General features: G+C 45.5%; 1 protein-coding gene across 1 annotated transcript in view; it reads left to right on the forward strand.

The window, feature by feature from the left end:
* The first annotated feature begins 4,217 nt into the window (after nucleotides 1–4,217).
* LOC140741074 (1-phosphatidylinositol 4,5-bisphosphate phosphodiesterase delta-3-like) overlaps nucleotides 4,218–14,065 on the forward strand; it is a 61,115-nt gene continuing 51,267 nt past the window's right edge. The window contains exon 1 of the mRNA XM_073070768.1: nucleotides 4,218–4,415. Within this exon, the coding sequence (XP_072926869.1) occupies nucleotides 4,328–4,415 (88 nt within the window). The 5' untranslated portion in view covers nucleotides 4,218–4,327. The remainder of the gene's footprint in view (nucleotides 4,416–14,065) is intronic.

Here is a 14,065-nt window from a genome sequence, read left to right on the forward strand (position 1 = left end):
ATGGAGATGATCCGTGGTGTGAATCTGCGACTTCATCACCATTCCTACTGGTGACATCATGGTCAGATGATTGGTGAGGATGAAGTCAAGTTTATTGATCGCTTATGTTTGTTCACTCACTTGAGTGATGCACAAAGCACTGGAAGAACTCAGCAGGTCAGTCAGCATCTATGGAGAGATAAACTGGAAAGGAAAAGGGTGGGGGAAGCGAGATGCAGCGAATGATACGTTAAGTGCAGAGGCTCGTGGGGTGGTAGGTGAGGACAAGGGGAACTTTGCCTGTTATGTCTTGGGGGTGAGGGCAAGCATGCAGAAAATAGAAGAGATGTGGATGAAGGCTCCATTGATAGCAGCAGGGTGGGGGAGGCTGCATTTTCTGAAAAAAGAGGTAATCTCGGATGATCTGGAATGGAAAGCCTCATCATGAGATCAGATGCGGCGAAATGGAGGATATGAGTGAAGGAAATAACATCCTTGCAAGTGACAGGGTGGCAAGAGGTGTCGATGTAAATACCCAGTTTGTTCACTGACTACCTGCCATAGACCCAGACTTTCAGTAACCTCCTTTGGGGCTCGGGCAGCTCACTCTGTGTGGGTGTCGCCAAGCCAGTCTTGATGATTGAACGAAGCCCTTACCGAGTGCCCATTCCATGTCCTTTCTACTTCCAGTCCTGTTCAGCATGAAGGAGCATTGATTCAGCAAGCAGAGAGCAGGAGATGGTAATCAGGGAGATGTTCCCTTCCCCATGTCTGACTTGTTACTGCTGGAGTTGAGCAGTTAGGTGTATAAAAATGGAAATGGAAATCTGTCCTTCATCTATCTTCCGCACATGCCTTTTTGCTGTGGGGAAGATAGACAAAAGACAGATTTCCATTTCCATTTTTATACATCGAACTGCTCAACTCCTGCTCATTGTTCTCCATTTTGTAGAGTTCTGATGGATCAAAGCAACTTACATTTTGGAGTTTAACCTGTATAACCATGATGACAGTTCCTGCCTCTCCTGCAGTTTCAAGCAGTCATCCCACCCTGCATGAAAAAATATTTCCTCATCTTCCCTCGAATCCTTTCACCAGTTACTTAAACCTCTGTCTCCTGGTGCTTGGCCACCCTGCCAAGGGAAATAAGTCCTTCCTTCTAACTCTGCAGACTCCTCATGATTTACACACCTCAGTTAAGTTTCTCCTCGGCCTCCTCTGGTCTAACGAAAATAACCCCAGCATTTTTTCTCACAGCTATAAATTTCCAGTTCTGGAAACATCTCTGTAAACCTCCTTTGCACCGTCTCCAGCACAATCACCTCTTTCCTGTAAACTACATGAAGTTATCAAGCTGTGATCTAATGTGTTATTTTCACTTCCAGCATAATCTTGTTGCTCTTATATTCAATGTCACTGCTAACAAAGGAAAATATCCCATGATCCATTTTAACCTTGACATTCACTCCCTTTGTCTATCCATAAACCACTCATACCCTCCCATTCACTGTATATCCTTGTTGCATGATCTCACATTTCTCTGGATTAAGTTTGATTTGTCACTCTTTAGCTCAGATGCCCAGGCCATCTACATTTTCTTGCTGTCAAAAGCTTTCTTTCTCACTGTTATCGACACAGCCAATGTTTGCATCATCTGTGGATTTCATCATCTGCCCTAATTCGGGTCAATATTACTGACACACAGAACAACTGAGCTCCATGGAACCTTTCTGGTAGCAACCTTCCATCGCAACAAAAAAAATCAATCATTACTATTTGCTTCCTGAGTCAGTTTTGGGTCCACTTTGCCACTCTTCATTGGATCCAATGGACTTCTACTTCTGTGCCCTACCTGCCACGTGGGACCTTGCTGAAATCCTTGTAGAGCACCATCAAACACACGGCTTTCATCAACCTTCCCAAAAACGTGCCGAAGAGACAACCTGAAGTGTCATACCACACAGATACAAGACCGTGACCATCAAACCCCCACCCCCTTACTGCTATCATTTTATTCTCTTCTGACCCCCACCCACCCATCCCAAGACCCTCCTTATCAAGGTGACTTTCCTGCCACCCTTCCACACCAGGGGCAGTTTACAGCAGCCAATCAACTTTTCTGGCCAGAATATCTTTAGCATGTGGGGGGAAACTGGGGAAGAGGGCGAGGGGAGTCCGTGCATGAACAGAGAAGGCATGTAAACTCCACACAAGCAGGACCACAGAAAGGAACCCGAGTCTATAGAGCCTTGAGACAGCAGTACTAACTATCCAGATGAAGGGTCTCAACACGATTTCCCATTTCCCTCCACAGAGGCTGCTCAACCTTTCGAGTTCCTCCAGCAGCTTTGTGTCCCATCAAATCCCAATGCTGCGGTCTCTTGTGTGTCCTAACTGCTGTGTGCCGTGCTCCATCTCCCTTAACAAGCACACACTCCCTGATTGACCTCTGCCTTTTGAAATGAAGCTTTATACAGTCGATCAAAAGTTATTCTGATGATATTCCAACTGAAGTTAGATTTATCACCCTGTAATTTCTTTGTTTGTCCCGTTCTCCCTGTGTAAGCAATAGTCCTCCCGTCCTCTGGAGGTTCTTCGGTAGACAGGGAGGAATGAGATATTGTACTCAGAGTCTCGGCCATCTACTTCTTTACTTCTGTTAACAGCCTGAGATGTATTTCACTTGGGCCTGGGGACGTATCCACTTTGAAACATGTTCAGTACTCAGTCTATCCTCTCCTTCTCTTCACTCACAATGTTGGCACCTTCTGTCTTAAACACTTGTAGAAATTTTTACTTTACTTTGAGGATTTCTTGCTGGTTTATACTTAAGTGTGTTCCTCCCTCTTTGCTGATCCATACCGCTGACAATCCTCAGTAATTTTACAATTATACTGCATTTAATGTTTGTCACTAATTGCACCATACAAGCCTTTGCATTTCTAAAGAGAAATGAACATCAAAGATTCCTGTTACTTTATAACCAAGAGGAAAAATTACAGAGTTGGTCTGTACAAATATATTCAATTCCATTTGAAAGTTATTATTGAATCTGTCTCCACCAACTTCTCAGGCAATGCTTTCCAGATCAAAGCAACCTGTTATTAAAAAATGCATCTATCCCAGGCTGTTTTTGGCTAATTATCTTCAATTTCTTCCTCCCACTACCACTGGAACCTGTTTTTTTCTCACAACATCTCATGTTTTGGAGACCCTATATCAAACCTTTGCTTAACATGCTTTGCTTTGTTGGATTTAATTTGGGAAAGGAACATAGTAAAATTCTTTAAAGTGACAATTACAGTTTAATTTGTGAGATCAAAGTGGTCGGCAGTGGGACAGGGCTCAGTCTGAGGTGATTCGAGGTCTGGGATTTCTGAATTCTTCAAAAACAAGGCATCAAGTCTAAGGGCCACTCGTTAGCTGAGACCAGTGTACGGCCCCTCCTGCCTATTCCGCTGTTCAGTTAAACCATGATTGACTTCTACCTTAGCATTACTCTCCTGCACCTTTCAACCCACCTCCTCCATGATGCCAACCAACACGAATCCATTGCCTGCATCTGTACCACTTCCTTTCCTATCCAAAGTCCTTTGAATGTTGTGTTTGCATCTGCCTCCATCACAGTTGGTTGCAGATAATCACCAAGGTCTTCTCCCTTCTCACCTTAAACCTGTGCCCTCTAGTTTTTGGGCTCTCCTGCCTTGGGAAAATACTCTCTGAAATCTCTGTCCTACTTATGCTCCTCATAAGGTTGTAAACCTCACGAGATTACCCTTTCAGTCTTTTACCTTCCAGGGAGAATAAACCCAAAGTTTCCAATCTCTCCACTTGACTGTGAAGCCACAGCTCTCCTGGGTGGAAAATTAGAAAGATTCACCCCTCCCCTCAAGAAATATACAGAAACTTCCTCTCATCTCAGTCCTGAACGAACAACTCTTTCGTTTCTGAGACCATCCCTTCCCGATTCCTGCTGTGGACCCGGCCCGCCACATAGGAAATGTGAACTCTGCAACCGTTCCTCGGTGTGAATGAAAGCATTGAGGGTGGTGTGGGTGGAGAGGGAGGGATTGAGTTGTTCATTTTTTCACAATCTCTTCCCGTTTGAGCACAGCCCGCTCCTTATATAGTGGCAGCGAGATGTATGAGCTAAAACTGCCGGGTTATAAGTAGAGGGTGGGGAGCCACACGTCTCATTAACGCAGCCACGCGTAGCTGCGGGCTCACTCAGGGACGGAGAGCTCGGGCGAGAGGAGGCGGGTGGACGGGACGGGACGGGACAGCCCCGCTCACAGCGGATCGGGGTTACGGAGAGGGCGCAAAGCCCCGGTCGGAGGGAAGGAGGACCATGATCGGCAGCAGGTCCTGGGGCTTGGAGCGTCCGCAGCAGGACAGAGACAGCAAGAAACTCGCTTTGAAAGCCTTCCAGAAAGTTGGTAAGGGTGGCGGACGCTGACCAGCGTGGGACAGAACGGAGCCCCGGTAGGGGACGGGGGGAATTGGAGGGGGGAGGGGGCGGTTGAGGGGGGGAAGATCCATCAGTTTTGTACCGTGAGGGATCGACCTTTGCAGAAAGCAGGACCCTTTCGGGAACTTTGCAGCAGCGCGTTCCAGATAAAGTTGCGGCTGTTTAAGAACTCGGCGCCTTGGTTGGGAGCCAGTCGCTCTGGTGGCTTTGGGCCAATGCCCAACCCACAGACCCACTGCCCATGCCTTGCCCGCTGCACCCAGCCTCGAGGAAGCGCTCCAATCCTGCAGCAAGATGTGGTGACTGTGCCCAGCCAGCCCAGGGTCGCTGCCGCCACTGTCAGTCGGCACCGAGTTTGTTTTTCTCTGGGTTAGCCTGGGTTTCGGCACTTCAGACCCACACACGCACACACACACTCACACACACTCACACTCACACACACACACACACACACACACACACACACACACACACACACACACACACACACACACACACACACACACACACACACACACACACACACACACACCTTCCACGGAATTACAAATAGAGTTACTGTTAAAATACGCACAATGAATACGTGGAGTAATAGAGAATAAAAATAGACCTTTGCCCCACCATAGGATTAGAAATGGACTGTTGGGATTAGAAATGCTCTCTCTCTCTCTCTCTCTCTCTCTCTCTCTCTCTCTCTCTCTCTCTCTCTCTCCCTCTCTCTCTCTCTCTCTCTCTCTCACACACACACACACACACACACACACGTCTGGGAGGCAAGGGAGGGGAGAGGAAGAAACAGAAGGGAGGCGCAGAGCTTGGATTATCAGTTGAGTTCGAAGTTCGGGGAAACTGATTACAATTCCATCTGGTGCTGGGGAACTGGGAGGCTGTAACATTGTCCAGGAAAGGCTGGGCACCAGAGGAGATTTAAAACGAGAGAGTCGCAGATACAGCTGGGAAAGGGACCTTTGGCTCGCAAAGTCGACACTGGCTAGCTAACAGCCAGCCTTGGACTAATCCTACCCTAACCTATTTTATTCTACCCCCCTCCCTCCCCCACACACACCACCATTCCTTTGAACTCAGCCCGGTTTCTAACTGTCAAATACCAAGGGCCAGCTGGTAACCTACCAACCTGCTCATCTTTGGGTTGTGGGATGAAACTTGAAGAAGTCTGGTGATGGGAGAGCCTGCAGAGTCCCCAGTGCCCGGCATTCACCGAATCCATCTCTGTCATTTAGAGTTTCTACTTAACCTCACCCTCACCGAGCCCTCTTCTTTTGAGACACTCTAAATTAAGGAGAACGAATAAAGGTAAGCAGGGCAGAGATCCTCAGGACTAAGAGATAAAGGGGACAGAGAAAGTAGCAAAGAGTCACATAGTCATATAGCACAGAAACAGGCCAATCAGCCCTACTGGTCTGTACAGGCCAACATTTCCATGTACCTGTGTCAACCATTTCCTCTGGCAGCTCATTCCATATACTCACCACCTTCTGGGTGAAAAGTTTACCTTTCAGCTTCTTATTAAATTTATTTATTTATTGAGATATAGCACAAAATTGGCCCTTCTGGCCCACTGAGTCATGCTGCCCAGCAACCCCTGATTTAACCCTAGCCTAATCACAGGACAATTTACAATAACCAATTAACCTACCGACTGGTAGATCTGGGACTGTGGGAGGAAACCAGGGCACCCGGAGGAAACCTACACAGTCATGGGAGGACATACAAACTCCTTACAAGTAGCAGCAGGAATTGAACCCGGGTCACCCGTACTCTAAAGCAATGTGCTAACCACTACCACCCCAAACCTTTCCCCTCTCACCTTAAACCTCTAGTTCTTGATTGCCCAACCCTGGGTGGAAAAGACTGTGCACATTCACTTTATCTAGGCCCCTCACAGCTCTGTAAGATCATCTCCCATTCTCCTACGCTCCAAGGACTAAAGTCCCAACCTGCCAACCTCTCTCCGTAATTCAGTCTGTCGAGCCCCAGCAACACTGTTGTAAGCGCAAGAGTTTCTGCAGATGCTGGGCATCCGGAGCAACTAACTCAAAATGCTGGAGGAACTCATCAGTCATGTGGCATCTGTGGAGGGGAGGAAGCAGTTGATGTTTCGGGCTGCGACCCTTCATCGGAACTGGAAAGTAAGGGGGAAGAAACAGAAATAAAAAAGTTAGGGGAAAGGAAGAAGTACATCTGGAAAGTGATGGATGGATGGGGGAAGTAGGTTGGTGGGGGGAGGGAGGGAGAAGTGAGAAATGAGGAGGTGATAGGTGGAAGAGGCAAAGAGCTGAACAAGAAGGAATCCAATAGGAGAGGAGAATGGACCATGGGAGAAAGGGAAGGAGGAAGGACAGTAGAGGGAGGTGATGGGCAGGTGAGCTGAAGAGATGGGGTAAGAGGGGAGCCAGAATGGGGAATGGAAAAAGAGAAGGGATAGATGGGAGAAATTACAGGAAGTTAGGGAATTGATATTCGTGCCATCAGGCTGAAGCAATGTGAGGTGTTGCTTCTCCAACCTGAGAGTGGCCTTATCATGGCAGAAGAGGAGGCCGTGGACTGATATGTTGGAATGGGAATGGGAGATAGAATTAAAACGGGTGGCCACTGGGATATCCTGCCTGTTGTGGTGGAAGAATTACATCATTGTTGTAAATCCTCTCTGCACTCTTTCTGGCTTAATGACATCTTTCCTGTATCAGGATGACCAAAACTGAACACAATATTTCAATGTTTTATACATAACATCCCAACTTCTCCACTCTGACAAAAGCCTTCTTCCCCACCGTGTCTACCTGCAACGCCACTTTCCATGATCTGTGTACTTGTACTCCAGTCCCTCTGTTCTGCAACACTCCCCAGGGCCCTGTCATTTGTCTTGAGTATGGAAAAGAAATTGGAAAGGACACCCACACGAGTGTATATTTATGGAGTATATGAAGTAAAAAAAATGGTGGTTAGAAGAACCCAAGCAGCATCCGGACAAGCTCTATCTCCATCCAGAATGGGAGCAGCCGAGCAATGGAGCAGAAGTCCCTACAAAGGACTGTGAGAACAGCTGAGAGGATCATAGGGGTCACTGGGGACATTTATCAGTCAGGATGGGAGACAGCTTCTTATCAGGCCATTCGGCTTCTGAACTCCCTGTCGCATCATAATCAAAGTGTCACTGGTTAATCTGTTCAATATTTAATATTAATGCACTTTAGTTTGTTATTTATGTGTGATTCAGCTGTAGCTTTTATCCTTACCCTCATTAGTTATTGTGCGTCATTTGCGAAGCAGACTGGATGGGCCAAATGGCCTAATTCTGCTCCTATATCTTATGGTCTTATGTGTACGACTGTGCTTTACACCCAGGTTCGGAGAAATGCCTCGTTTCTATGTACATTATATGGTTATATACTATATATATGTATATAGTTAAATGACAATAAACTTGACTTGAATAGATATAGGCAGGTAAGTACGTAAAGGGCTTTGGAAAGCCTCAAAATCATCTAAAAGACATGAGGTTATGGATGTGGAGAGAAATTTGCTGCATAGCATTGAGGATGTCCATGACCATGTCCTTCCAAATGCTGTTGCTTTAAATTTCTGTGAACACACTTGAATGCAGGCAACATTCTAACTGAAAGGATGGTAACGGCAGGCTTGCTAAATGCTTCCTTCTGAATAAACACTCTCTCCCCACTGGATGATATGAATAATGCGTCAGAGGTCAGGAGAAAACAAGATATAAATAAGGAGATGAATTTCCCAGATTAGGTTAACTACAAATCGAAAATAGTAATGGAGAAGATAATGAGACTAGGTGTCTGGTGTATCCTATGTGTCCTTCTCTCTTTGCACCGTCAGTGGTTCCAATGGGAATAGAAAGTCGCAGGAGGGACTATACTTGCTCGAGTTGTTCAGTCACAGCGTGGTTTCTGAGGTTTCAAAGTACATTTAACGTCAGAGAAATGTATACAATATACATCCTGAAATGCTTTTTCTTCGCAAACATACACGAAAACACAGGAGTGCCCCAAAGAATGAAAGACAGTTAAATGTTAGAAACCCGAAGTCCCTCCCGTGCATAAACAGCAGCAAAGCGACAATCCTCCCTCCCTCCACCGGCAAAAAAAATATCAGCACCCACCACCGAGCACTCAAGCACGAGCGAAGCAACAGCAAAGACACAGACTTGCAGTTACCCCAGAGACACCCGGTATTCGACATACCACAGGCTCTCTCTCTCCCTAATAAGGGAGGAAGAGGTGTCTCCATTTCACAGCGAGAGGGGAGACATAACAACCAACTCACTGGTTTACGATGTTAAAAGTCTGTTGTGTCGCTTCTTCCAAGTTTTGTGCCCAAAGATCCCGGATCTCTGAGCGCACAGCCAAAGATCTTCCAGCTCCCACCACACACCAGTCCGAGACACCGGCCTTCGATCCGCCCGTCTCCAGAGCCCCCAGATCCTAGGCCTCCAAAGGGGAGCCGAACTCTTAGGCCGCGCCCTTGGCATGTCGGATAACAGCCAGTCGTGGCACCCCGAGAGCAGGTTCCATTCCTGCAAAGAACTGTAGTCAGCGTGTAACTCCAGGTCAGGGTCTTCAAAAGAATCCTGAAAGGGGAAAATAGAGATATTAAAGATGGAAATAGAGCTGTTTCCAAAGATGCAAGCAAAGGAGTTGCTATTTAGCATTATCATGATGTAAACAACATTGTGAGGTTAGGATGTGGGGATCCTGCCAGGATGTTGGATGGTTTGTCAGTAGATACCACTGTTGGTAGAGGCTTCCATGTCTCAGGTTAATTGCCTTATGGCCAGCTATGGCCTGTACTTGTGAAAAATCAGATGCTTTAAGGACATAGGAACAGCTGGATTATTCGGGCAGTGGAGGTACAGTGTGAAAGAGGGCCACAGTTCAGGAGACTGAAGCAAGAGTTTGAATGCATCTTGGTTAAGCTGCTACATATGCCTTGTATGGTTTTACTGTTAGTGGAAGCTGTATGACTGTGAGGCACATTACTTTATTTCAAACATAAATTTTATTCATAATAAAAAATATATTGTATACCAAAGAAAACAGTGGAGAAAAACTTTTACATTCATGGTCACTACATTCAGCAGTGGAAACTTTAGTTTAAAAAAGCATAGCCTCATTCCACTTGTTGGCCTCCTGGGTTGATATGATCTTGTCATTGCTGAAGGGGATTCCCCATTCACCTCTGCCCCTCCAGGTAAGGTGACGGGAGGAGCCCAGACCGTTGCCCTTCCCCACAGAGCCTCAGCTTCAGTGTGTCCCTCAGCAGCCTGGACCGTGCCACTCTGCAGCATTCCCTCACAGACATCTCTCTGTGCTGGAAGACCAACAAGATTCAGGCAGACCAAAGGGTCTTCGTCACCAAGTTAACGACCTTCCAGCAGCACTTGATGTCTGTCTCGGTGTGTGTTTCTGGGAACTGTGGGTCTGATCACAGACAAAGTCTCTGAGTGTTTACATAGTGAAATTATGTGAATTTTACATTATGAAATAGGAATCACACTGTGTTTTTCTGGATCACTGACCCACATGAGCCAAGGGGCAGTCATAAGCTGAAATGAAGTGACTGGCATTCTAATTAAATTTAGGAAAAGCTGCTAAACGACGGTGGGAAAAAGCAGGACATTGTTCCCAGGCATGTCAACCTCACTACTTTCAGGACTGTGCTTTAGTTGGCTTAAGCTCATGTAGAAAGACCTGGTCAGTAACTTGTGCTGCAATGTGTTAGTCTGTGTCTGGGGTTTGCCTGTGAAACCCTCATGGTCAAGGCACCTCACACCAACAATCAGTGGGTTGGATGTTACCTGGAGTCAGAGCATTAGAAATAAAGTGGATGACGTTGATGTACAGCTACAGGTTAAAGGATATGACATAGTGGCCACCACTGAGTCATGGCTAAATGATGGATGTGATTGGGAGCTGAATGTTCAAGGATACACCGTGTATTGGAAAGATAGGAAGGTAGGTAAAGGGGGTGGCGTGGCCCTGATGGTAAGCAATGATATCAAATCACTAGAAAGAAGGGACATAGGATCAGAAGAAGTAGAATCCCTATGGGTCGAGTTAAGAAATGGCAAGGGTAAAAAGACACTAATAGCAGTTATATACAGGCCTCCAAACAGCAACTGGGATGTGGACTACAAGTTACAGCTGGAAATAGAAAAAGCGTGTCAGAAGGAAAATGTCAAGATAATTATGGGAGATTTTAATATGGAAGTGGATTGGGAAAGTCAGGAAGATACTGGATCTCAGGAGAGGGAGCTTGTAGAATGCCTACGGGATTGCTTTCTGGAGCAGCTTGTCCATAAGCCCACCAGGGGATCAGCTGTTTTGGATTGGGTGCTGTGTAATGAGCCTGAGGTGATTAGGGAGCTAGAGGTAATGGAACCCCTTGGAAGTAGTGATCATAATATGATCGAGTTCAGTTTCAAATTTGAAAAGGAGAAGCTGGTATCAGGTGTATCGATATTTCAGTGGAACAAAGGAAATTACAGTGGTATGAGAGAGGAGCTGGCCCAAATTGATTGGAAAAGTAATCTAAATGGAGGGACAGTAGAGCAGAATTGGATGAAATTCCTACAAGAAATAAGGAGAGTGCAGGAAAAATATATTCCAAGAAAAAAGAAAATCATAAAAGGAAAAATGGCACAAATGTGGCTAATGAGAGAAGTTAAGGCTAAAATAAAAGCAAAAGAGGCAGCGTACAAGGAAGCAAAAGTTAGTGGGAAAACCGAGGACTGGATGAATTTTAAAAATTTACAGAAGGAAACTAAGAAAGTCATTAGGAAAGAAAAGATGAATTATGAAAGGAAATTGGCAATTAACAAAAAAAGACACTAAGTTTTTTTAAATATATGAGGAGTAAAAGAGTGACATGGGTAGATATAGGACCTATTGAAAATGATGCTGCAGAAATTATAATGGGTAACAAAGATGGCAGAGGAACTAAATGAGTATTTTGCATCAGTCTTCACAGTGGAAGACATTAGCAACATACCTGATAGCCAGAGGTCTCAGGGAATAGAATTACGTACAGTCAAGATTACTAGAGAGAAAGTGCTTGAGAAGCTAAATGGACTAAGGATAGATAAGTCTCCCGGACTGGATGAAGTGCATCCATGGGTTCTGAAGGAGGTGGCTTTGGAGATCGTGGAGGCATTGGAAATAATCTTCCAGGAATCAGTAGACTCTGGCACGGTCCGGGAGGACTGGAAGGTCGCAAATGTAGTTCCGTTGTTTAAGAAAGGGGGCAGGCAGCAAAAAGAAAATTACAGACCTATTAGTCTGACATCGGTAGTTGGAAAGTTATTGGAGTCGATCCTCAAGGACAAGGTTATGAAATACCTCGAGGTGCATGACAAGATAGGCCCAAGCCAGCATGGTTTCTTGAAGGGAAGATCCTGCCTCACCAACCTGTTGGAATTTTTTGATTGACAAGGGAGAGGCTGTGGATGTTGTGTATTTGGATTTTCAAAAGGCCTTTGATAATGTGCCGCATAAGAGGCTGCTTAATAAGATGAGAGCCCATGGAATTACAGGAAGGATATTGGAATGGGTGGAGCATTGGCTGATGCGCAGAAAGCAAAGAGTGGGAATATAGGGATCCTATTCTGGTTGGTTGCCGGTTACTAGTGGTGTTCTGCAGGGGTCTGTGTTGGGGCCTCTTCTTTTTACACTGTATATTGACAATTTAGATTATGGATTAAATGGTTTTGTGGCTAAGTTTGCGGATGACACCAAGATAGGTGGAGGAGCAGGAAGTGTTGAGGAAACGGAAAGGTTGCAGAGAGACTTGGTCAGTTTAGGAGAGTGGGCAAAGAAATGGCAGATGAGATACAATGTTGAAAAATGTACGGTTGTACATTTTGGAAGAAGAAACAATTGGGCAGATTACTATTTAGATGGGGAGAAAATTCAAAAATTGGAAGTGCAAAGGGACTTGGGGGTTCTAGTGCAGGATACCCTAAAGGTTAACCACCAGGTTGGATCGGCAGTAAGGAAAGCGAATGCTGTGTTGGCATTCATTTCAAGGGGAATAGTGTATAAGAGTAAGGAGGTGTTGATGAGGCTCTATGGGGCACTGGTGAGACCCCATTTGGAATACTGTGTGCAGTTTTGGGCCCTCTATCTTAGAAAGGATGTGCTGATGTTGGAGAGAGTTCAGAAAAGATTCACTAGGATGATTCCTGGAATGCAGGGACTAACTTATGAGGAGCGTTTGTCAGCTCTTGGACTGTATTCATTAGAGTATAGAAGAATGAGAGGGGATCTCATAGAAACATTTCGAATGTTGAAAGGGTTGGACAGAGTAGATGTGGAAAGGCTATTTCCCTTGGTGGGTGAGTCCAGGACAAGAGGTCACAGTCTTAGAATTAGAGGGTACCCATTTAAAACAGAGATGAGGAGAAATTTTTTTAGCTAGAGGGTCGTGGATTTATGAAATTCGTTGCCACATACAGCTGTGGAGGCCCAATCATTGAGGGTGTTTAAGGAGGAGATTGATAGGTATCTAATTAGTCAGGGTATCAAGGGATATGGGGAAAAAGCCTGAAATTGGAACTAGATGGGAGAATAGTTTAGCTCATGGTGGAGTGGCAGAGCAGACTTGATGGGCCAAATGGCCTACTTCTGCTCCTTTGTCTTGTGATCTTCCTGAGGGGAACGTCAAAAACCTCTATTTAACAGGATTCTTTGCAGATAAACAGAAAGGAGTCAAGTTAGGCAGCTGAAGAGATCGTTCGACCAGCCACACACTGAATAAAAGCTATTTTATTTTACTTAGAGATACAGAGTGGAACAAACTGACTAAGCCTAATCTCAGGACAATTTACTAATTAACTAATGACTAATTAACCTACTAATCAGTGCATCTTTGGAATGTGGGAGGAAACCGGAGCATCCGGAGGAAACACATGCATTCCACAGGGAGGACATGCAGACTCCTTACAGAAAATGTTGGAATTGAACTCTGAACTCTGATGCCCAGAGCTGTAATAACATTGTGCTAACTGTTATGCCACCGTTACGCCCCAAAGAGCTGGTATGAGTCTGAGAGACTGAGTGGCCTTCTTAGAGGAGAGTGTTGCTAAAGTTAATACTGTGTTAACAGCTCCTTAGGTAGAAGAGAGGGGACTGAATGGATATGGCACAATTTAACGACAGGACTGAACAATAGGGTAATGAATGACTGTCACATTCCTGCAGTCCAAAGTCTTCTCTTCTAATTGCTTCTGTTCATTGAAACTGGTCAATTCTCCATGAAGCATGAAGCTTTGTTAAATCCTTGTCAGAAGATGGACAGCTTAAAGGAGCGTTGGCTGATAACTATTTTCAGTATTTTCATGAGCAATTCCACCGAAACTTTTAAAACAGTCACCGAATAGGCTTCAATGCAGTGCAGCTCTCCCAGGCTCCTGGTCTGGCCCGCCCGCAGCAAATGTGACTGGAGTGGGCTGGGCCGTGGTTATTTAGAATGGAAAATATATGGCATAGGAGGTGCCAGAAACCCTCTCCCCCAATTCCACCCCATCCTCCACCGTCTAAATAGGAAAAATGTGCTCCCATCTACCCCCTAATTCTT

Source organism: Hemitrygon akajei, chromosome 18, assembly GCF_048418815.1.
Source record: "Hemitrygon akajei chromosome 18, sHemAka1.3, whole genome shotgun sequence".
In the NCBI taxonomy this organism is placed as follows: Eukaryota; Metazoa; Chordata; class Chondrichthyes; order Myliobatiformes; family Dasyatidae; genus Hemitrygon; species Hemitrygon akajei.